At 41.0% G+C, this 24,693-nt stretch overlaps 1 protein-coding gene and 1 pseudogene across 1 annotated transcript in view; both read left to right on the forward strand.

Annotated features, from left to right (window-relative positions):
- The window catches only part of ca (RCC1 and BTB domain containing protein claret), a 44,315-nt gene that overhangs the window by 4,835 nt on the left and 14,787 nt on the right, over window positions 1–24,693 (forward strand). The window contains exons 6-20 of the mRNA XM_080280016.1: window positions 124–239; window positions 297–434; window positions 1,298–1,465; window positions 1,767–2,041; window positions 2,488–2,662; window positions 3,482–4,360; window positions 5,497–5,718; window positions 6,058–6,267; window positions 6,641–6,795; window positions 8,053–8,149; window positions 8,587–8,772; window positions 9,170–9,713; window positions 15,418–15,636; window positions 16,332–16,477; window positions 17,117–17,323. Of these exons, the coding sequence (XP_080136142.1) occupies window positions 124–239; window positions 297–434; window positions 1,298–1,465; window positions 1,767–2,041; window positions 2,488–2,662; window positions 3,482–4,360; window positions 5,497–5,718; window positions 6,058–6,267; window positions 6,641–6,795; window positions 8,053–8,149; window positions 8,587–8,772; window positions 9,170–9,713; window positions 15,418–15,636; window positions 16,332–16,477; window positions 17,117–17,323 (3,737 nt within the window). The remainder of the gene's footprint in view (window positions 1–123; window positions 240–296; window positions 435–1,297; window positions 1,466–1,766; window positions 2,042–2,487; window positions 2,663–3,481; window positions 4,361–5,496; window positions 5,719–6,057; window positions 6,268–6,640; window positions 6,796–8,052; window positions 8,150–8,586; window positions 8,773–9,169; window positions 9,714–15,417; window positions 15,637–16,331; window positions 16,478–17,116; window positions 17,324–24,693) is intronic.
- LOC145409726 (5S ribosomal RNA) lies at window positions 12,705–12,823 on the forward strand (annotated as a pseudogene).

A 24,693-nucleotide genomic window follows, 5' to 3' on the forward strand; every position in this document is an offset into this window, starting at 1 on the left:
GTTCTCATTCTTTGTTTGTAGATCCTACCTCATCACACTTATGGGGAGAAAAAAGGCTCAAGGTGGTGATGATAATGGTGATGCTGACTATAATTTTGATGAATTTTGTTTGCATCTTTACAGGTGTGGATACAAATGACATTGATGAAGTGTCCTCCCCAGCACCCGCCACACCCCCAGACCAGTCCAACCCGCCCTCCCAACAGCTGCAGAGCACACCTGAGAACAGTGGGGGAGGAGTTATTGTAGGTGGAGGTGACCCTGGACCCCCACCACAGACTCCCCTACCCCCCCAGACTCCACTGCTACCTTCACACACAGCCGCACGGCCTGAGCGGTTATGTCGGTACATTCAGGATGCCCTGGCCACCCCACAGTATGCCCGAGAAAGGCACCTACTGGCGGCACACTCTCGGGAGAATGACACTTTATTGGTGAGTCAAATACTTAACTATGTTGGGAATTTATGGTACAATTATAGTCCTTTTACCTTAACTTGGCCTGGATTTTTGTCTTTTTGCATCGTGTTTCACATAAATCATTGGTATGATGAGCCAATACTCTGGTTCTGCATCTTTTTTCTTAGCACCTTTTTGTGACTGTTGTCTTGTTCCATCTTTAAGTTCAAGTAAAAAAAACGGTATAGTAATGTGTTCAGGAAAAGGACAAAAGTTTCATTACAGTAAGTCCTTATTATACATTGCCTTTTTGTACTCTGTTCATTCTAACTAGGCATAAAATTGCTATACTCTTCCACAGTGCTCTGCTGTAACAAGAAATTAACGGTTGAATATGATGCTGGTCATGAAGAAGTGCCATGGAAAGGATGTAGAATGGTAGCATTGTCTTATGCTGCCACTTAGCTATGGGAAATAAGCTGTTAAAGGATGAAAATCAAGGCCAAGTTTGTGTAAGAGAGTTGTAGTAATCTGTTCATTTCAGGAACATGATTTTAATTATAGTAAGTCCACATTATACTTTGCATTTTTATTCCTCTAAACTCCATTCACTTTAACTGAGCATAAAATTGTCATCTTGCCATCTTTAATGCTGTACTGTAACAAGAGATTAACACTAGTATATGATGCTGGTCATGAAGTGCAGTAGAATGATGTAGAGCCATAATATTGTCATACTCTTACACTGAACCATGAGAAATTGGCAGCAAAAGGGCAAAAGTTTCTTCCAAGTAAAAGTGAATATGCTATATATTACCGGTAAGTTATACTGGAGTAAATATTTGGTGTTTGTGTTACTTAAGATTCTGATCACATCATAAGGATATATTTTTTTGCAGGTTTACAGCACAGACCTGGAGCCAACACCTCTTCATGTATTCAAAGTGACACCAGAGGTTGAACATGTGGCATTGCAGGATGAAATTATCTTTCTCTCTCACACCACGCCTCGCTTATCACTTGTCTCCACGTTCTTTGCTTCGTCCTCCAAGATGGATGGCACCATTGTGAGTGTTGTATTTAATAATTTGTCATTTCTGATAATTTCTTTGATATTTAACCTCTTCACCTTCGTGTTGTACGGTACTTATCATTTGATTCTTGTTACCATGTGATGAATTTTGTCTGTTTATGAGAGATTTTGTAATGGGAGACATTAGATATAACATAAATTAACACATTATCATCTAGACATCCAGATATACCAAGGAAAATAATTATAAAAAAAAAAAAATCAGATTGAAAGGGAATGATGATGATTTTTTTTTTTTTTTCATGTTTATCTTTTTATTCTTAATCTCCTCACAGGATGCCAAAGTCAACCCGGTCATACAAGAAATTGACCTTCCTCAAGATGAGCCAATCCTTTCTGTCCACCCAAGCCCTCCTCTCATTCCCCCTGAGGATGAGAGTCTTCCTTCCTCCACCCAGTGTTCCCAGGCAGGGGGAAGGAGCAGGCGGGGAAGAAGAAGCAGGCGGGAGGAGGAGGAGGAAGAAGAGGAAGATGTAGAGGTACCCACCCACACCTGGCCTCATGGGTGTGTGGTTGTCACTTCAAAAGCATTATACGTTTGTCAAACCAGGTTTGTTCTCGTCGTGTTTCTCTTTAACTGTTATTGTTGTTGTTGCAGCCCTTTACTCATTTGCATGTGAACCCAGTAGACTGCAGGCCGAAGTTCACTTTCCCTTGCAGTCCACTATCCTCCTCTTGAGGGCTTGGGAGGAAGTTGAGGGACATTAGGATACCTGAGCAGCATAGCTTCCAGATTACCGGTATATTGTTGGTTTTGTGAGGAGTCCCCCTCCAGCACCTCATTACCTGTTCTTGTTGCCACTATTTTTGTTTAAAACTGTGATTGGAAGGTAGTACTGTAGCAGTTTCTCTCAACTGAAGAATAGCATGTGGCATCAGCTGCTGTTGCATGAAATAAGTATGTGATGCATAGTAATGAAACCATTAATAACCTTTTATACCTGTGCATATTATCTAAGTCAATGCAGTTAAGGTTTACGACTGTCAAATCACCAGGATGAGCGTGGAGTCTCTATTTATGGCACTGGTGCTGAGAGCAGGAGACATTGATGCCGCAAACAAATTGGGTGTCATCTTCTCCTTGGACCCCAAGCTGTTTGAACTGGCCGCTGATGTCAAGCTGAGAGCAAGAAACTTCAGTGCAGCTATTGCCCTCTACAAGCACTCTAGGGTGAGGAAGGACAACTTATTTGAATTTTTTAAATGCTGGAGCACCTCTAGGAGCAGTATTGTCCATCTGTCTTTAACAATTTTCAGAATCAAAGAGCCTTCAATCCTGTAAACCAGTGACTTTAGTGAAGACACACCGTATCACTTTCTCACGTTACACCACACAAAATCACTCTCCCACAAATTTCCACCCCACACCACACAGTACAGCTCATCATACCACCCTCTCACACCACACCACATATCACATCATACCACCCTCTCACACCACACCACATATCACATCATACCACCCTCTCACACCACACCACACCACACAACACATCATATTATACCACTCTCTCACACCACACCACGTCATACCACCCCCTCACACCACACCATGCCACACAACACGTCATATTATACCACCCTCTCACACCACACCACACAGCACATCAGCCCATATCACCCTCTCACACCACACCACCCAGAGGTATTAACCACAGGATCCTGAAGCTCCCATCTCTAGTGCTTTTGTTCTTATTACAGGATTGAGTCAGGCTGTTAATGATCAGTCTTCTCTCAGTCCAAGCAGTCTTTGTTATAAATAGAGTTGTATTAGGTAATCTCAGTGTAAAAGAAGGTGATAAATCTCCCCAGAATATTATCTTGTCTGGAGAGAACATTTGCTAATATTTTCTTTATCCAAAATCCAGTGATCTTTAGCTAGGCCTAATTTTAATGTGTTGTGATGATGATGGTGATGAATGTACTGTATTAAGTTTTGTGTGTGTGAGAGAGAGAGAGAGAGAGAGACACCTGATACTTATATTTTCAGTGCCCTCATGTGAAGTGCTCCATCAAGTTTGCTGCTCAAGGCTTGGTGACGGAATTCCTCACGTACATGGGAACCCTCACCAGTGGAGTCAGTGGACCAGATCTTGGGGCCGAAGAACGAAGGAACTTGGCCAACCTCGCAATCCTCGCCCACCTACACCAGCTCTGTAAACCCCCTACCCACCCTCGCCCTAGTCCCACCCAGCGCAGCCCCCTCTCCAAGCCTCCCCCACACCCACACCAGCAGGCTCTTCGTAACCTCCTCCTCTTCCTCAGGGATAACCAGCACTATGATGAAATTGTGGCTCTGGCATTTTCAGCAGGATCGTGGCGATGGGAGACCTTGCAGTACCTGGCAGCATCTAGGGGACTTTATCTAGAAAAGCTACGTGCTCTTTTATCCCCCCAGGTCTCTCCAGTAATAGACCTCCTAACACCAGAACAGCTGAAACATATCGGAGGTGAAGGGGGCATGCTTCCCATAGCCCGTGAGAGAGAGGCAGGCTACCTTCACTGTGTCTCAGACCCTGAATTGAGGCAGGTACTCCTAGTCAGACCCTCACTGGCCCGTACACACATAGCCCTAGTCCTAAGCATCCTCCCTACACTTGAAATTTGCACACTGCGTCGCCTGGCAGAACTCTACAACCCGACACACCCCACCATAAGACCTTTCCTTCAGACTACCAATGGCAGAAAGCAGCCGTATCCCCCACCCCTAGCTTCCTCGTCCTGCCTCTTACCGTATGGGAGTGAAGAGATGGTGTCTATTGAGACGTTTGTGGAGGTGTTTTTAGCAGTCATGGTACAGCTGAATCGCAAGAGAAAATGGGTATATAATCCAGATCTTCTCACTTACACACCAGAGAGTAACAAAGAAGTGAGTACTACATGTTCTTATTGCATCTTAATTAGATTTATTATAAAAGTACAGTATGATATATTCATCGTACTCTGTATTTTAGATGTACAGAATATCCATATGAAGTGAATAAGTATGGGTGTCTGTGGTTGTTAGGTGGAGTCAGGATTCCCGAGAGCTTGAATACTGAATGAATGAGAGTGTGGACAAGTCAGTTGGGCAGACTTTGGGTAGTTTCAACTTCTGTCAAGTTTTATTCTTACTTTCTGCATCTTACCTCACTCCCTCCTTGGGTGGGAAAAGAGCTACCAGTATGAATGGTGATGATGCAGACTATCCAGTAATTTTAAGGTATCTGTATCTCATTTGTGAAATTTTTTTTTTAAGGTTTAATGTGGTATAATTACAAAAGATAGTGATTTCCAGAAGTTGAGGAAACAGAAGAATTTATGAAGGATAGAAATGAAGTGAATGAAAGAATTATTTACTGATACTGTATGGAGATTAACATGATAAGGGTTGCATTTTGCTAAACTTAGCATTCACTAGGAATGTTTACCCCACACTTGTTGTGAAAGCACTTCAGTCAAATGAAGTATATAGTATGAAAGGCTAATGCTTGTCAGGTGGAGCTGAGAATTTCAGAGATTTGAGCAAGGGGTCATTGAATGAAGATAATGAATGAGACAAACAAAAAATCAGTACAGTTGGAAGGAGCTGAGCCACTCTTGACATGAATAAAATCATTATTGCATGAGACTCAATGAAAATTAGGTATGAGTCTCCTTGGTTACTAATAAAATTGATCCCCCAGCCTGACTGCACTTAACCATCAACTCAAATGAATGGGGTTAGGGATCCCTGTCTTTAGAATAGTTGCACTAAAACATACACCATACCGTACTTCATTGCCACTCCTCTTATCATTGCTGGAGAGGGACACCTTCCTGTGGTGGCACTGCTATAACAGGATGACTTTGCTGCCCTCAACTCCTTTCATATCCCCATAAAGATGGATTGTAAGCTGCAGGAGAAGAGCAACTTCATCTTATAGTCCACTTTATTCGCATTCAGATGGACGTGATTTGCATCTGCTAGTACTACTACTACTACAGCTGTAATCTTTTCACCTCATTCCACCCCTCCTCTCGCAGAGCACCCAGCCTCCACCTGTGCCTGTGGAGAGTGTGCGTGGTCAGGTGCTGAGCGCTGGGTATGGGCACAGCGCTGTCGTGGTGTCAGGGGTGCTGTACACATGGGGCCTGGGGGACTGTGGGGCACTGGGGCAAGGGCCTCGTTCACACACACCCCACAAACTCACAGCAGGGGTCGGTGGGGCGCTACCAGAGGATTTTGAAGTGAGTATATACTGTACAGTCATCAGTCATCATTTATGGTCTAGGATGTGTCCAGGCAAATTGTTGCTCATTAGTGACAGGCAAATGAACTCTAGATATCAGTGAAACTTCAGTAGGCTTTTTGTTGTTGTTGTTAATCGAATTCACTGTTTAATTAATTGCGAAAAGAAACTTAAGAAAAGCTGACATATAAACAAGGACTTTTCTGCTTTCTGCTTCCAGCTTTTCTGGACCTCATTTCACCTCATCTTTAGGTGGGAAAAAGGTCAGGCTGATATTAATAATAATAATGCATGATGATAAACAAGGATGTAAACTGTATAAGGTGGCATCTACTCACGTCACTGCTCTCAACAGCCAGGTCACTGCAGCAACCTGGGGGTGGGAACTCCACTAAGCACCTTACATCCATCCATGTCAAACAATGGGAGAGGAACCCTGCCCTCTAATGCCGCCATCACCATCATGGAGGGAACGGAACCGAGCGCTGTGACCTACTTGGCCCAGTGTCGTGTCCTGTGTGTTGCATGTGGAAAGAATCACTCTTTAGCCATCACTGACAATGGGGTAGGTTTGAGACATGAAGATGCACTGGATTTTTGTGGATTCCTGGGCTTGAATGGTGAGTGAAGAAAAGTGTGACCTATTTAATTGGGTTTTTGGTAGGTGGGGGTGCTCACCATCCACTCACTCGATGTAGTGCTGCTCTCGGGTGTCTGCCCTTTCCTCTGCTCCCTCCATTCCTTCCTTCTTCTGTCTTTCTTTACTTCATTCTTTCCACTTCCCTCTGCCTACGGGTGACTTTACACTCCCTCTTTTGTCTTTCTGCCCTTCATTCTTTCCTTTTTCTTCTGCCTGCGGGTGACTCAACACTGATTGACAAGCCGAATGGTTTCTTGTACACCAGTAATGTCTGACACCTTCCACTGTCTTCCCCTAGGTGTATGGATGGGGCAGCAGCAAATATGGGCAGGTGGGTACTGGTGGAACAGGCCGACATCCTCGACCCACCCTGCTGGTCAGCCTAGAGGGCCAAGGCATCATCTCTGTCGCATGCGGACAGTTTCACTCTTTGGCTGTGGCTGTCGATGGAACGTAAGTTGAAGGGTGCATAGTTTGTATTTTAACTTTAACAGTTTTCTGAATGACTGTACATAGAGTCTGAGTCCCAGCTGAGACAGTCACATCATTACAAATCCCATTACACATCTCAAGTTTGTCTCCCAATGGCTTCTTACAACTGCTGGGAGGTAAGTGACTGTCATGGCCAGCCCCAATATGGGGGATTCCCTAAGAGGAAACATGGAGTCATTTTCAGATTACATTAGATTTTTCATGTAACATTTGAACCTCCACTCTCATTAGCCCCCATGAGATGTTAGGTCCCAAGGCTAGGTTGCTGTATTCATGTACATTGCTGGGTAGATGACACCGTAACTTCCTTTGATGGCATTGGCTACAATGTCAATAAACCTTCATTCACTCTGTGGAGAATGAACGTATGAAAGCTGTCACACAGTTCTTACCAAGGAACCTAATCAGTTCTCATGATAAACAAGTAACAGCATACATATTTTTCAAGAATCTGAAGCAATTTCCATAAGTTACAGTATTCATATATATCAAAGGTCTTAAGTAATCTTCATGATAAACAAGTCGCAAGATTATGTAACTTACATGATAAACAAGACACACAATTCATAGTCAAAGATCTGTAGCAGTTTTCATGATAAACAAGTTACAAGATTATGCAGTTTTCATGATAAGGCCCAGGGTTGTGTTTATCAAGGATCTTAAACAGTTTGCACAATAAACAAGTTGCCTTAATTGTCTGTCTTTGTCAGAAAACATTGTTTTTCACTGAATTGTTTTTCACTGATAGTTTACTCAACCCAAATTTTCAAAATTTTCTCATGAATGGTGAGTGAATGAGAGTTGGTTCATTCAGTTGAACAGACTCTTGGTTAGTTGCTGTTTCAGTAAGTTTTTAAAAATTATCGTTGTTGTAGCATTGTTGACACTACCTCACCCTATCCATAGGTGGAAAAAGAGGTATGGATGATGACTGGTGATAAAGAGATGGATGAATGGTGAAAAGAGATGGATGAATGATGATGATTGATGATAATGTTGATGACTGGTGATGATGATTGATGATAATGTTGATGACTGGTGATGATGATTGATGATAATGTTGATGACTGGTGATGATGATTGATGATAATGTTGATGACTGGTGATGATGATTGATGATAATGTTGATGACTGGTGATGATGATTGATGATAATGTTGATGACTGGTGATGATGATGATGATGATGTCACTTATATCATTTTTCTAACTTACTACAGATTGTACACATGGGGGTGGGGAGTTCACGGTCAGCTGGGTAATGGTAGTGTGGAGGACTGCTTGGTGCCCACCCCGGTACAGCCACTTGCCAAGAAGGTAATGAATAAAAAATGATAAAATAGAAGTAAATTGCCATAACAGTTTTATTTTTGTGTACGATAGTTCTTTACAGTTGCATTTCTCTGTTCTTCAAAAATAATGGTGAATGAATGAGTGTGTGGCTCATTTCATTGGGTATCCTGTTAGTTAGTTCTCCCACTGTCATGTTTTTTCTTTTTCCTTGCTTTCTGGACCCTACCCCACCTCCCCTTTGGGTAGGAAAAAGAGGCAGGATGATGCTGATGATGATTGATAATGATGATGGTGATGTCATTCCTCTCATACATTCATCTCAAAAACTTGTAAATGCAGATGGTGTATGCAGATGATGATGATGTGTATGATGTCCATCCTCTCCTACAGTCCTTTCAGAGAGTTGTATGTATATGATGATGATGGTGATGATGATGTCATTCCTCCCTCACATTTTCCAGAAAGTTGTGCATGCAGATGGAGGGTACGCACACAGTGTAGCTATGACAGCGGATGGTGAGGTTTATGCCTGGGGTTGTGGCACATATGGCCAGATTGGGAATGGTGGCATCGTAAAGGTGACAACGCCTGAAAAAGTTCCTCTGCCCGGTCCTGCCACACATCTTACTGCAGGGTACTTCCAAAATGTATGTCCTGTTCAGTGTTTGTAATAGTTAAACAATTACTAATTTTAGCTGTATGATATATAGTGATATGTATATTAAGGGTTTACATCATGTATGCTAAAGATATATACAGTATCTGTATTCTGTTTGATTATCCAGGAGTGTGGCTTTTCACCATCACTGCAGCCAACCATCTTCCATGTGAGAGATGAAATAGCTGTGGGGCATTTGTATATCCTACCAATTGCCGCTCATAGCGGTGTTGGATGAACAGTGAGACAGATGAGATAGCTGCCTCAGGGTCCCCATGGAAAAGGGGCCTCCACAGTTTTTTTTTTTTTTTTTTTTTTTTTTTTTTTTTTTTTTCCCCAGCAGAGTAAAGTGGATGATAGTAATGAAATTTTCTTTCATTTTTCAGCTGGCAGTGACTAAGGATCACAAAGTGTACATGTGGGGGAACAACCCTGCCTGCCTACGTGTCCAGGCTCAGCTGCAGAGACGAGCACGCAGTTGCCAGCAACAGCAGCAGCAGCAACAACAACAGCAACAGAAAGAGCAGCAAGGGGAGGATGGTGTTGGGGAACAGGAAAATGGGGATTCAGAAAATAAAAAGGGCAGTGGGGTGGGCGGTGAGAATGAAGGGGAGGGGCAGGAGGAAACAGGTGCTAAGGAGAATACTGAGGAAGCTGGTGGGGAGAATATATCTGTGTGCAGTGAACCTAATCCTGGTGCCAGTGAGAGTGAAGAGACGATTACCACGCTGTCTGAGGATGAGAGTGAGGCCGTCGAAGGTTCCCAGACGTTTGCCATGTCCCCCGAACCCTCTCCTGAAAAGGTGATGGGAGGGGAAGAGGATAGTGGGGATGTGATAGGGGACAGTATCAGGACTGAAACTGATGGAGGATGCACAAGCTCTGAAAGGAAAGACACGGAGGAGGAAAGCAGCAGCTCAGGTGAAAAAGGTATTGAAGTTAAGCTATCATTTACCTTCAGTATTTCATTCTCTTTATCTTGGCAGAAACTTAAATCATTTTGGAACTGAATTCCCATTGCTCGGTGGCAGAGTGAGACAGTTCAGCACTATGGCCTTGCATTCTTTTCACAGCACTTTTTAATGACTAGCATCGTATTCTAGAGTAAATATCTTGTTATTTCTCAGTCTTCAAGGGTTGTGATGGAAAGTTAATACCTAATTAACCCTTTCATATACCAATGATAACTTTAGCCATCATTGGCTTCTGAGGCAAAGACGTTCAGATGACAACTTTAACCGTCATCCAAAGAGATGTTTTAAAAAATATGTTTATATATTTTAAGAGTCATACAGTATTTTATTCTTGACGAGTATGTGTGGAAGAATAACTTATCTGGGGCCTTGTAATGGTAAAAAAAAACATGATTGTGATTACAATTTGAGAGTAATCGATTACGATTGTGATTACTTTGAAAAAAATGCCTAAGTACAGTAGGTACACACAGTCCACGAGTTTATTGGCAGCAGATGAGGTCGCTTACTAGGAATTTGTGTACTGTGAATACATAAACTTATTGGAAAAATTACATATGGGCGGCACCCCCCTTCATAGGCAACCCTTTAGACTCCTTTCAGGCCTGAGTACAGTATTGTACTGTACAGGGAAAGTATCTAAGACATATGACCTAATAAAGTAAACCAAGATTATGGCTTTACTAAATCAACAAGGATATGGTTTAACTAAACCAACAAGAATATGGCTGCTCACCTTAACTCAAGAGGACAACAGGCTTGATGGATGTAAGAAGAGGATCCAAGGCAGGGTGAGGCACCTAGTGTGCACCTCCTGCAGCACCCGACACACCACCTTCCTCGCCACTCTCGTCACCACAACTTTTGACACTTTCTCTAGCTAATGCACCCACTTTGTTCATAATCCCTTCAAAGTCTTTCTGACACCTCAGACATTGCATCATCCTCTTGATCCTCCCCAGGATACGTCTCTTTTGAAGTTGAAGGGAGTGATTCCTCACTTTCTTGAGGCCGCAGGAAATGTGTGATGAAGGTTTGCTTCCATCTGTTAACCTGGTTGTGCCTGTCTGTGTAATAGCAGAAGGTTCTGTCCAGTGAAGTCGTCACATCCACCAATCGCAACTGACAGTGTTCGATGTCCTTCAATTCTTCCTTGAACTTATCTAGGGCACACACTACCCGGCCGATCTCCATCATCGACAAGTCTCCATTCTCCATCACTGGTGGTGCTGGCTGTTCTGTTGCGGTCCCCTGCTCTCAGCCCTCTTGCTCTCAGCTCCAGATTTGAGCCACTTTCCCTGCTGTCTCGCGTATTACGAGTTCAATTCACATACTATTAAAAATACATTACAATTCGATAAAAAATAGGTCCTCATTTACAATGAAATTCACTTACTGTGAGCTCGGGTACTATGCATACCTACTGTAGTCAATTACGATTACGATTACACAAAAGTCTGTAATCGATTACAATCGAATACGATTACAGATTATGATTACCCCACGTCTGCTAAATATGTCAGATTGATATATATTATATATGTATATATATAAATGGTATGTATATGTTGTATATGTATTATATATGTATATGATATATATATATATATACTGTATATATATATATATACAGTAACCCCTCCAATATCCGGATCAATAGAGCCATAGGCAGGTCCGGATAGTGGTCCTGTCCGGATATTGGGCCCCAGCTTATGGACTAGTACTTACGGACCCTAACTCTGAAAAACACCTTTACAACTCCCTCTGGACATGCATAGCACCTATTTAAGACCCAAATCACACCAATAAGGGACATAAAAGACTGAAATAAATGCAAAAGAACCATAAAATGAGGTTTTAGAGGTGAGTTTATACAATATTAAACATTCTGGGTACTTACAAGTCCCTTGGTCTTGGACTGGTTTGAACCGCCAGTTTGCAGTCCACAGTTAATCCTCTGCACTCTAAATTCTAATTTCTTAACACTGCACAACACTGTAAATTCCTGTGTGTTCTAGTGGCAAGGTATTGCAGTTTATTCACTGTTTATTCACAAAAAACAAGCACCTGTGGCTTGCACTGTTATGAGTATCTGCTCTCCATCGGAGTTAAGCTGTGACTGTTGATGTTGGTGGGGTAACAGAGTTGCCAGATCGCAACAGCCACATTACCAATCTCCTCAACTTTCATTGTCAAATATAACTTTTCATTACCAAATTCGTAAAGCTAGCATATATTCTTCACTAATTATATATACAAGTGGAAATACATGTAATCACTCTCCTTATAACTAACACCATGTTGATTATTTTCACACTATGTAGGGTAGCAGATTAATCAGAGAGAGCAAACAATCCACCATCTCCATCCTGTGTATCCTCATACATGTGAAAAATCCATTTGGTAATGCATTATTCTAATGCATTACCAAACGAATTTTTCATTACCAAATTGGCCCACACTTGGTAATGAAAAATACCAAATGGCAACCTGACAGGGGAGGGGGGAGGGGGAGGAAGGAAGGGGTGAAGGGACCATGGTGTAACAGCTGTTTGGCACCAGGCGGGAATTTCAAATTATGGGAGGGAAAAAAGTCAGATTTTTTTCGAATTTTTTGCAGTTTTTGGCCCATTTTGGGAATATTGGATCCCAGGAGGATTATGTCCGGTTAGTGGGGATGTTCGGATATTGGGCGTTCGGATATTAGAGGGATTACTGTATATATATATATATATATATATATATATATATATATATATATATATAATATATATAATATATATATATATATATATATATATATATATATATATATATATATATAGCTGTATGTATATTTATATATCTATACTTTATATACAATATATATATATATATATATATATATATATATAAACTATTTATATACAATATATATATATATATATATATATATATATATATACATATATATGGCCATACCACGTTGAGTACACCGCTTTCTGTCCGATCAGCGAAGTTAAGCAACGTTGGGTCTGGTTAGTACTTGGATGGGTGACCGCCTGGGAACATCAGATGCTGTTGGCATAACGTTCTCCCTACGTGTCAAGTGGGGTTGGTGGAGAATTAGTGCCCCTCCCTGTAAAACAATTAACTCTAAGCCTTTGGCCACCCCGTTTGGGATACATGGCGTCTGGCAATGAATGAATGAAATGAATCATGTGTTGAGTGATGGGCAGGTAGTGAAGAGTGATGTTGCAGGACATGCTCCACAGCAATTTTTTACAAGCTTCCCTGATGGGAAAGTGTTAAATGGTACTCATTCAGTTGTCATAAGTTTTACAGTTTTCTCCTATGTTCTATTGTTACATTATTGATTTTGTTGCAGTACAGTACTGCCATAAAATTGTGAACTAAGTAGCCCAGCTCTGAACCACTATGATTTTTAAAGATATCATTAATCTTACCCTGTTTTCTCTTCTTCCACTGTCATTTTAATGAGAGTGAAATGTAGGTGTATAAGAAAGTCATTTTTATTAAATTATTTTTGCTACCTTCTGGATCACATGAATTTCAGATAAATGACGTGGTGTTGCACTTAAAAACATATGCAATTTTTTTTTTTTTCAAAATTTATTTTGTTTATTGACTCCTTTATGCATGTGAGGCAACATCAGGATTCTGGGAGCTTGAACAGTGAGTGAGTGTGTGGCCCATTAAGTTTGACAGATTTTTAATTAGTTTTTTCTTGTCAGGTTTTTATTTACAGTACTTGAACTTATTTTAATTATTTTCACTTTCATCTTAAATGTCAGGACCAACTTGCCTAGCCTCAGGCTCCTACATTCCCTGTGGGGCAATATAGGATTGGATGATGGATGGATTTTAATTATTTTACTTGCTGTTTGGACCCTACTTCACCTTATTCTTAGGTGGGAAAGGAAGTCTGGATGATGGTGTTAATGTTGATGAATATTTACTTGTTTTTCATAACATGATGTAATGTACGGTACTAAGAACATCATTTCCCATTGTTCGGTATTGTAATTCCTTCAGTACGTAATTGGGAATTCTAATGCTCCCATGTTATTTTCCCAAGAAAATAATACACAGTACAGTTAAAAGCAGTAGAAATGGGTCCCTTTCCAGTGTGTGGCATTGTAAATATTGGCAGGTTTATGCAGTTGTAAGGAGACTGATGAACATGAATGAAGAAAGCAGAGTAAGAAGTTTGAAATTAATGAACAGGGTCATGTGTAGAGAATGATTCACACAAATGGAGAATGTAAAAAAAAGTAGATGTTTGTAAATATAGTAAAACCCTTCAAGACACACTACTTTTTAGGTGGACAAGTAAAGTGAGACAGACATTTCCAGAGTGAGTAAACGTAGCCATAAGAAATGCATCAAGTCTGGGCTCGAAGCTTTATCAGTGTTTTTGTTTAGTTTCATTTTCTTTTGTTGATGATTGAGTGCAAAAATTGTGTAAACTTTTGAATCAGTGAAAAATGAACTAGTGTACAAATGAACTGCTGAATCCTGGTACCATATGATAAATGTTTTATGATGATACCCAGTTAACCCCTACACGCCGGGAGTTTTCCGATGTTGCACGCTTCTCCCTACGGGGGATATCCGTGACAGAAAAAAATACCCTCACTTTCAACCCTAGTATCTGCCAAACTATAACATCCATCCATCCATCCATCATCCAATCCTACGTTACCCCATGAGGAGCGTAGGAGCCCGGGGCTAGGCAGTTGGTCCTGACATTTAAGATGAGAGTGACCAGCCTCACTCATCCCTGAGTGGCATTACGTGAGCAATAAACCCCAACCACCCATTGGACGTAAACCTTCACCGGCTCAATCCGATTGGAGCACAATAATTACCCACTAAACCACCAGGCACCAAAATTTGGTTATATGGTTACCACCCAGCATAGTAAATGGTTTCCAGGTGTACAGGAAACCATTTGGCTTGTCACTCAGTGTAGAGTCACCCATGGGCAGAAGGAAGAGGAAAGAATGAAGGAATGAAAGACAGAAGAGGGAGTGTAAAATTACCTGCAGGCAGAAAGACGAGGAAAGAATGAAGGAAAGAAAGACAGAAGAAGATGGAAGGAAAGAAGGATGGAGGAGAGGACAGGGCAGACACCCGAGAGCAGCACTACATTAGCCAGAGAAAAAATTAAAGGTACATAAGAATCACCAACTCTTCGTCTTTCAAATGAACGTATCCCCACATCTCTAGGTGGTCCCATTGATGAGTAGGGATAAGTTAAATTTCAAAAGGTAGTGGGAAGATGCCTGCAGCTATACACGTCAACCGGCGTTGCTCCACGCCCAAAATCGTGACTGCTATACACGTTAGCCAGTGGTTAGGGGTTAAGGCAGACACCCTTTCCACCCTCCCAGTTAGTCAGTCTTCAAAAGGTTTTACCATACTGAAGTTTGAAGGGGTTGGTGATAATAGCTCTTGCCCCAAGTTCATCTGAATATGAACCCAGTGGAATGTAGGCTGAAGGTACCCTCTTCCTACAGTCCACCATTCTCCTGTTAGAGAATAGTTAGGGATTTGAGGGATATTTCTATAGCTGGGGAGCTGTTGTGGTGTCAGTGCCTTTGCAAGAATGTATCCCTTTCCAGCATCAGAATCAAGGAGCTTATGATACTCCTTAGTTTCAGAAGGATCATCTCCCCATTTACCTCGGACCGTCAGCGCCAACACTGTGCCATCATGTGACCCCTCTGACCTGGGGCACCTGCTGCCGCGGGAGGTGGAGATGCCCCATGGGTTTGGTGCCGTGCGGAGTGTGGCCTGCGGGAGTCAGCACTGCGTCTTACTCACCACACACGGGGCACTGTACTCCTGGGGAAGAAATATGGCTGGACAACTTGGTAAGTACACTACTGTTTATTGTCACCACACATAATGATATTAATAAAACATTCTTGTATTTAAAGTTAACCCTGGAATAATCTAAATAAAAAAAAAAAAAATCCCACATCATATGTCTTGAGCCATTAACACTTTTTCCTGTAGAAGCATCAGATTATTTACTCAGGCTATCACAGTATGAATTTGTTCAACTGAGGAAGGTTTTAGTTGTCAGTAAGTTTTAAATCTGTTACTGTGAACATTGGAATGCTTGAATTTTCATTATTTTTGGAATAAATAATGTGGATTTAGCCCCACTAAAACACCTAAGTGTGTCCATGACAGCAAAAGGTTTAACTTCACCAGTTGTTGGTGTATTATTATTGTTTGTTGTTATTGCACCTGGCTCATATGAATGTGAACCTAGTTAACTGCAGGCTGAAGTTGGCCTGCTCTTGCAGTCCAGAGGAGGAGTAAAACTGCCTGGCAGTATTGGCGCCACCATGTGGAAACATCCTCTTTCTTCTCTCCACGTTTATTCACCTAATGACAGACCTTCAGTAATGGCAAGGGTTACTCAAAGCTATATCTTGCCTCCTGTAGTTCAGAAAATTTCTTGTGAGGCAAATAAAACTGTTTAATGGCAACAAGACTAAGATATAAAATACATCATCTGAGTAAAATTATTAATAACCCTACATCTTGGTGCATGCAGGTACGGGCAACAGACGAGAGGTGATCAACCCTACAAGGATAATGGATGACACGTACGTGACGGAGGTGGCGTGTGGTGCTGATTTCACTCTGGCATTGGAGTCACAGGGCCAGCTATGGGGATGGGGGTCAAATTTTTACTCTCAGGTATTGTAAAGTGAAAATATATTTGATGATTATCTATATTTTTACTATCAGGGACGAAAGCTTTCACAATATTTCACCTCCTCTGTGTTTCTCACTTTCCACTGCTGCTAATATTCATAACCTGAGAGAGCGTGAGCATGATTGTTTCTCCATGGATAATTCTTTGAAATAATGCATGAAAGGAGAAAGTGATGCTCATTCCCTAAATGTGAAGCAGAGGCAGTGGAATAGTTGGCAAGTTTTTTAACTGTACCTGTATGTATTGAGAAGCACATGAGGGTTTGGTGCTGTATCCCATATTTTGTAAAAGTTGTTAGTGGTAGAATTACTCTTTCTGGTAGCTGTATGTAAACAGCACAAAAAAAAAAAAAAAAAGTATGTAGATGGTTAGGAGAATGAGGTGGAACCAGGACTCTGAATTGAATAAAATGTGCATGATTGCCTGGCCCATTTTATTGGGTATGATGCCGGTAGTTTCCCTCTTTTGTACTGTACTTCTTTCCCTGCATGTGGATTTTGTCTTACATTATCATTAATTGGGAAAAAAAAAATGTCATAATAGGGATGATGATGATATGATATTTAGAAAGAGACCCTATATACTGTATAACAAGGACTGCCTGTACTTTCATTTGTTAGCTTGGGCGTAGCAGTGCTGGAGATGACGACAAAGGACAGGCGGGTCGTGTGTTTATGTTACGCACCACCAAGCGTGTGTTGAAGGTGCCCCACACAGTCCACTCCAACTGTGAATGTCCTCGCCCAATACTAGGCCTGCCCCAACCCCACCCTGCCCCACAGCAGCCACACTATGGCCTGGCTCCATCACCCACTCAGCATGAGAAGGTGAGGGTTGATATAGTGCTTTTTTTTTTTTTTTTTTTTTTCCAACTCTGGACATAGGCTTCACAGCATGCTCCCAAGGCCCAGTAGTCCTCCTGCGTACCATACACCTCTACATGTCACCACTTCAGCGCTAACACCCACCATCCACATTGAATTCATGCTAGGGCTGTCTCATACAGGACTGGCGTACTGGTATTTGCGGGGGTATTTTTATGACATGTCAGCGGATCCTCTGGTAGGTCACTGAATTCTGCTTTTATTAAATTCAAATCCTTAAACAGTTCCCTGCCCCAGCGGGGATTTGAACCTGGGTCCGGTAGGGCTGCAGGCCACCTCTCTACCGATTGAGCCACCGCCTCCCTTAGGTTTAACTTGGTGCTGAAGAGAGACACCTTCTTGCTCTGGCACTGATGTAACTGGTTGGCTCTACTTCCTAGTTATACAATGTCCCTCAGCTCCCTCACGGTCCCTCAAAAGGAGGATGGTGGACTGCATGAAGAGGGCAGTTTCCGACGGCAGTACACCAGGTTCATGTTGAGACAGTTGCAGCTACTACCACTAGATGTAATACTGTACATAAAATGTGATGATCAGTGGTTTTTACCTTTTGTAAGTATTTGTAATTATTGTTATTGTTTACCTTTTGTTATTGTGTTATTATTAGAGTGGTGAAAAAGGTATATCTGAACGAATTTGAGGGAGGGAGGAGGTGAGGTAGGTCAAGAAGAAGGTGGAGGCATATGGTGGATGAGTGTGTGAGGAGGAGGGGTATGGAAGTTGATGAGGCTAAGGGACAGACAAGAGACTGAGCTGGCTGGATGAATTTTATGTGGAGAAATGCATAACCAGGGATTTGGCACCCCCTTTTAACATGACAGTGTTCATATTGACCATCAGATAGGTGTATGTGAAGCTACAGAATGTGGTGAAATTTCTTTGGCCCATCTGATGGAGCCTGGATTCCGTGGGCTTGAACGATGAGTGAATGGAAGCGTGGCCTGTTGAATTGGGCAAATTCTTACACCCATATTTTTAAACTTTTCCTTCCCTTTTAGATGCATGGGAAGGTCATCTTGTGCTGAATTGGCATTCTTTAAAAACTCTTTCTGTGCTGCTTGAAGGGCAAGGTCTTCCCCTCAAACAGCCGAAATTATTGGAACTTGATGGAATCATTTGACCCATCTCTTCAAAAATCGCTTCACAATTTTTTTGTGTTCTTTTGTAGTGTATTGTTTTAAATATATTTAAAATATCGATGAAAGGTACTGTATAGTTTTATTTTTTTATTTATTTTTTTATTTATTTATTTATTTTTATTTTTATTTTTTTTATTTATTTATTTATTTATTTTTTTTTAATTTTTTTTTTTTTTAATAAGGCACCAGGGGAGGATGGTTTATTTCCGGAAATGTTTAAAGTGGAGGGGGATAGATTAATAATGATCTTGACCAAGCTATTCAATAAGATATGGGTGACGGGGTTACTACCATCAGTTTGGAAGAATGGTGTAATTGTTAAAGTTCCGAAGAAGGGAGACCTGAGTGAATGTGGTAATTGGAGGGGAATCTCTTTGTCACCGATAGCTTTGAAAGTTTTCAGTAGAGTGTTGTTAAATAGGTTGGAGCCGGTGGTTGAGGGTATTCTGAGGGATGAACAGGCTGGTTTTAGAAAGGGACGTGGTTGCAATGATCAGATCTTTATAGTTAGGCATTTGATGCAGCAAGTTAATGAAATGAGAGTACCGTTAAGTCTTTGTTTTGTTGATTTTGAAAAGGCTTTTGATAGTGTTTCGAGAGAGTCTATGGGGAAGATCATGAGACATTATGGAATACCAGAGGAGTTTGTGAGGGTCATTATGAACATACATGAGGACACATTTTGTAAAGTGATGGTTGATGGTTGTCTGAGTGATTCGTTTGAAGTCAAGTCCGGAGTAATTCAAGGTGGTGTTTTATCGCCTTTACTATTTATATTGGTCATTGATTACATTATGAAACGCGTTGGAACAGAAACCGGTGCAGGTATACTTTGGGGAGAGAACAGGAAACTTTTGGATTTAGATTATGCAGATGATATAGTTTTGATTTGTGATGGGCCAGAAGAGATGCAGAGAGTGTTGGACTGTTTGGTGAGTGAAGGTCGCAAGGTGGGTTTGGTTATTAATTGTGGAAAAACTGAAATAATCAATATGAATATGGAAAATGCACAGGAATGTGTAATTGGAGGTATGGTTGTAAAGCAAGTTGATAGGTTTAAATATTTAGGTACTTATTTAGCCAAGGATGGTTCTTTGAACCTTGAATTCGAGGAAAGGTTAAAGAAGGCTAATCAGGCAATGGGAATGCTTAAAAATATTTGGAATAATAACAATTTCTCTGCGCATACAAAAATCAAACTTTATAAGGAAATGGTTAGGAGTATCTTAATTTATGGACACGAGTCTTGGTACAGCACAGTGACTATGGAAAATAAATTCTTGGTGATTGAAAATAAAGCACTTAGAATAATATTAGGAGTTAAGTGGTGGGAAAGGATACCAAATAGTAGAATTAGAGAAATAACGGGAGTGCAGCCGATCGATGAATATGTTAGATTCTCACGATGGAAGTGGCTAGGACATGTGTATAGGAGACAGGGAATAGTACGAGGTACACCAGGGTGGGTGGCACCTGGTAGGAGAGGTAGAGGAAGGCCAAAAGAGACGTGGGTGAGGACAATGAGACGGGAAGCTGGAGATGAGTGTTGGGGAGATCTTGAGGAGTTAGCACAAGATAGGATGTGGTGGTGTGAGTTCATCGAGGCCCTATGCATCCCCGAGGGTGCCACAGGAAATGATTGATTGATTGATTGATTGATTGATTTTTTTTATAAATAACAGAACGGAGGAAGGAAAAACAAATGGGTAAAAAAAAATAATCCATGCACCAGATTACTGGTGTCCTCTGTTCATAAAATATCTGTAACAGTTAGACTTGAACAGTTGTGGGTTGAAATTTGGAGGAAAACAACTCTGGGGAAGCGAGTTCCAGAGAGATGCAGTTTGGGGAATAAAAGAATTCTGATAGGCAGAAGTTCTGCAGTATGGTTGAGTGACATTCCAGTCATAAATGCTACCAGATGCCCGTGTAGCACGAGGGAAGGCATGGAGAGGTGGCACCATGGACGCAACTTTGTCTGAGCATTTGCCAAAAAAATATCTGTAAAATAATGCAAGGGAGGCAACATTCGTTCTTACTTGCAGGGAAGGTAGTTTATATGTAATAGCAGGGTTGTTAATGATTCTAACAGCTTTATTCTGAATTTTGTCTAGTTGTCTTAATGCAACCTCTCCACAACCATTCCACAAGGGTGAGCAATATTCAAGCTGAGAGCGCACATGACTCTTATAAATTATAGCTAACTGCTCATCGGCGAAGAAGTTACGGACTCTGTACAATAATCCAAGTTTCTTTGAGGTGGTTTTAGCAAGTGATCTGACATGAGAGGTCCAGCTGAGGGCACTGTTAAGTGAGATACCAAGAATTTCAAAACTTTTGGAGATGGGAATATTAGTAGCACTGAAGGTAATGTGAGGAGTTTGTGAGGGTCATTATGAACATGCATGAGGACACATTTTGTAAAGTGATGGTTGATGGTTGTCTGAGTGATTCGTTTGAAGTCAAGTCCGGAGTAATTCAAGGTGGTGTTCTATCACCTTTACTATTTATATTGGTTATTGATTACATTATGAAAAGCGTTGGAACAGAAACCGGTGCAGGTATACTTTGGGGAGAGAACAGGAAACTTTTGGATTTAGATTATGCAGATGATATAGTTTTGATTTGTGATGGGCCAGAAGAGATGCAGAGAGTGTTGGACTGTTTGGTGAGTGAAGGTCGCAAGGTGGGTTTGGTTATTAATTGTGGAAAAACTGAAATAATCAATATGAATACGGAAAATGCACAGGAATGTGTAATTGGAGGTATGGTTGTAAAGCAAGTTGATAGGTTTAAATATTTAGGTACTTATTTAGCCAAGGATGGTTCATTGAACTTTGAATTCGAGGAAAGGTTAAAGAAGGCTAATCAGGCAATGGGAATGCCTAAAAATATTTGGAATAATAACAATTTTTCTGTGCATACAAAAATCAAACTTTATAAGGTAATGGTTAGGAGTATCTTAATTTATGGACACGAGTCTTGGTACAGCACAGTGACTATGGAAAATAAATTCTTGGTGTTTGAAAAAAAGCACTTAGAAGAATATTAGGAGTTAAGTGGTGGGAAAGGATACCAAATAGTAGAATTAGAGAAATAATGGGAGTGCAGCCGGTCGATGAATATGTTAAGTTCTCACGATGGAAGTGGCTAGGACATGTGTATAGGAGACAGGGAATAGTACGAGGTACACCAGGGTGGGTGGCACTTGGTAGGAGAGGTAGAGGAAGGCCAAAAGAGACGTGGGTGAGGACAATGAGACGGGAAGCTGGAGATGAGTGTTTGGGAGATCTTGAGGAGTTAGCACAAGATAGGATGTGGTGGTGTGAGTTCATCGAGGCCCTATGCATCCCCGAGGGTGCCACAGGAAATGATTGATTGATTGATTGAAGGTAATGTACAAATCTGGCAATATCTGTCTATTAGTAAACTGTATATATTTAGTTTTACTAGCATTAAAAGAGACAAGGTTGTTTTGTCCCCATTCACTGATTGTAGATAGATCTTGATTTATGGAGATGGCTGTACTGAGTTGAGAGGTAGAGATATTAGACTTTGTAAATGGATGTCTGAGTGTGAATGAACTATGTATTGTTGAGTCATCTGCATATGAGTGAATGGGATTGTGAGTGACAGATAAGAGATCATTAATATGAACCAGAAATAGGGTTGGCGCCAGAACTGATCCCTGTGGCACGCCGGCGTTAATTGAGTGGAAATTCGAATATACATCATCTGCTTTTACTCTCATTTTCCTGTCACTAAGATAAGAAGAAATCAAAGGAACAAAAGACGTTAGTCCATAGCAAGGGAGTTTGGACAGCAGGGAACGGTGCCATACTCTGTTGAAAGCTTTTGAGATATCAAGACCTACTGCATGAGTTTCTCCAAAAAGATCAATTGATTGATGGATGGTATGAGTTAAGAGATTGAGTATGTCAATGGTGGATCTTTCTTGGCGAAAACCGTATTGTCTATCACTAATTAAGGTGTTGGATTCAAGATGTTTAACAATATGCTTATTAATTAAAGTTTCAAATACCTTACCAAGAGAAGATGTGACAGCTATTGGTCTGTAAGTGGATGGGTCAGACGAACTTCCTTTCTTCGGAACTGGGTGGATATTGGCTTCTTTCCATGAATTTGGGAATAAAGAAGTACGTATGCATAGTTTGAATAATTTAGCTAGGACAGAGGCAAGTTCAGGGGAACACTTTTTCAAAACAATTGGCGGAATTCCATCTGGGCCTGGAGCTTTGTTGGTAGGTAAATTGTCTAGGATGGATTTTACGTATCTTGTCTGTATTTTAAGTGGGGCAATTTCGGGAGAATCAAGTTCCAGTACTGAGACATTCTGGCTGGTAGAGTTTCTGGCAAAGGTACTAGCAAAGATATCTGCTTTCCCACGTGGGTCATTTGTAATATTGCCGTCTGAAGATTTTAGTGGGGGAATGGAAGATGACTTGTTAAAGTTATTATTGAAAGAATTAAGAGTTGACCAGAATATTCTATTGTCATTAGGGTTGTTAAGTAGTTTTGATGCTTGCTTTTGAAGAAAGTTTGATTTAGATAGATTTAATACAGCTTTTGCATGATTTCTAGCAATTTTAAATTGGGAGAGTGATTCAGATGTTTTTGATTTTAAGTAAGAGTTATATGCTAATGACTTTTGGGCTGTTGCTCTGGCACAATTGCCATCAAACCATTTTGGAGAGTTTGATCTTTTAGTGAATTGTTGACTTGGTATGAATAAATCCATACCAGCTAGTATTAAGTCGCAAATGTGGGACTGGGTAGAATTGGGATCACTAGAGAAGAAAGACTGCCATGGAATGTCAGCAGGATAATTTCTAAATCCATCCCAGTCAGCCCTGTCAAAGTGCCATCGGGTCACCCCGACAAGTTCAGAATGGGGAGGTGTGGGAGGGTTAACTAATGATCTACTGATTTTTTTAGTACTGTTTGCATCCCTTTCAAAAGTGTTATCCATGTCAGCTGAGATGTTTAGCCAGACTTAAACAGAGTAGATGACGTACTACCTCCGATATTCATCCAGTCTTATATGATCTGAAACTGAGATCTTATACATTGTGGCTAGGGTCACATGAGGATTTTTTTTCAAGAAATATTTGCTTGTTAATTTACCTGCAAAAGGAAAATTCTGCTGCCAAGGTCAAATGAGTGGTTCGGCTCATGTCTTCCAGCTGGAAGATAACTAGTGAACACCACCGTTTGAGTACATGAGACGGACATTAACAATTGATTCTTACATTTACGAATAACAACATTAAAGATGATAACATTCCTTGAATATAATTTGTTATCAAAATATTGTCTTGAGGAGTGAACACCGCTGTGATGTTGGCCAGAATGGCATTTTTATGGCTGAATACAAACCAACAGTATGGATGTGGTGACGACCTCCCACATCTCAGATGTATTGTGCTTTCATTATCCAACTCGAGATACGCTCCATCATACCAAATATCAGCAGGATGGGTCGTTGTAGCTTAACAAGGACACCAACCTGAACATTTTCCCATCCTTTCCAAGAGAATCTGTTTGGATACCGATGGAAATCAAACTCCTTCGATGGGAAGGGAAAGTTTAGGGACAGGATTACTTTTAAGAAAACGGCTGTTAGGCTGTTTGGACGGTGCCACTCCTCACCCTGCCCTAGGATGGGAAGGAAGTCTGGGTGATGCTAATGATGACTATTGTTATTGCAGAACATTGCTTGAATATGTTTTTCATCAGTTAGGGATGAAGTAATACAAAGACTGAATTTAGAAATTAGATAGAGATTACTATAGTTGACAACAGAAATGCTGACTGACTCCATGTCAATAAAATAACAAGTCTGTGAATGTTGGTATTTGAAACCAAGTGATGCAATCTTTGGAACACACCAAACTTTCCACAGTATTCTGTTGTTATTGTTTGTGAGTGAAGTGATGGTCATTGAATTGACTTTAGCTGATGGGAGGTATGAAACACAGAAGGGTGGATGTGTTTGCTTGTGAGGTGGAGTCAAGATTCCGTGGGCTTGAATGGTGAGCGAATGAGAGTGTGACCCATTCACTTGGGCAGACTTATGAGTAACTACTCCTTCTGTCACGTTTTTCTTGTTCTACCACACTACATCCTTAGGTGAGAAAGAGATCTGAATGATGA

This window comes from Coenobita brevimanus, chromosome 82 (assembly GCF_032717465.1).
Source record: "Coenobita brevimanus isolate Jiangsu-jjx chromosome 82, ASM3271746v2, whole genome shotgun sequence".
Taxonomy (NCBI): Eukaryota; Metazoa; Arthropoda; class Malacostraca; order Decapoda; family Coenobitidae; genus Coenobita; species Coenobita brevimanus.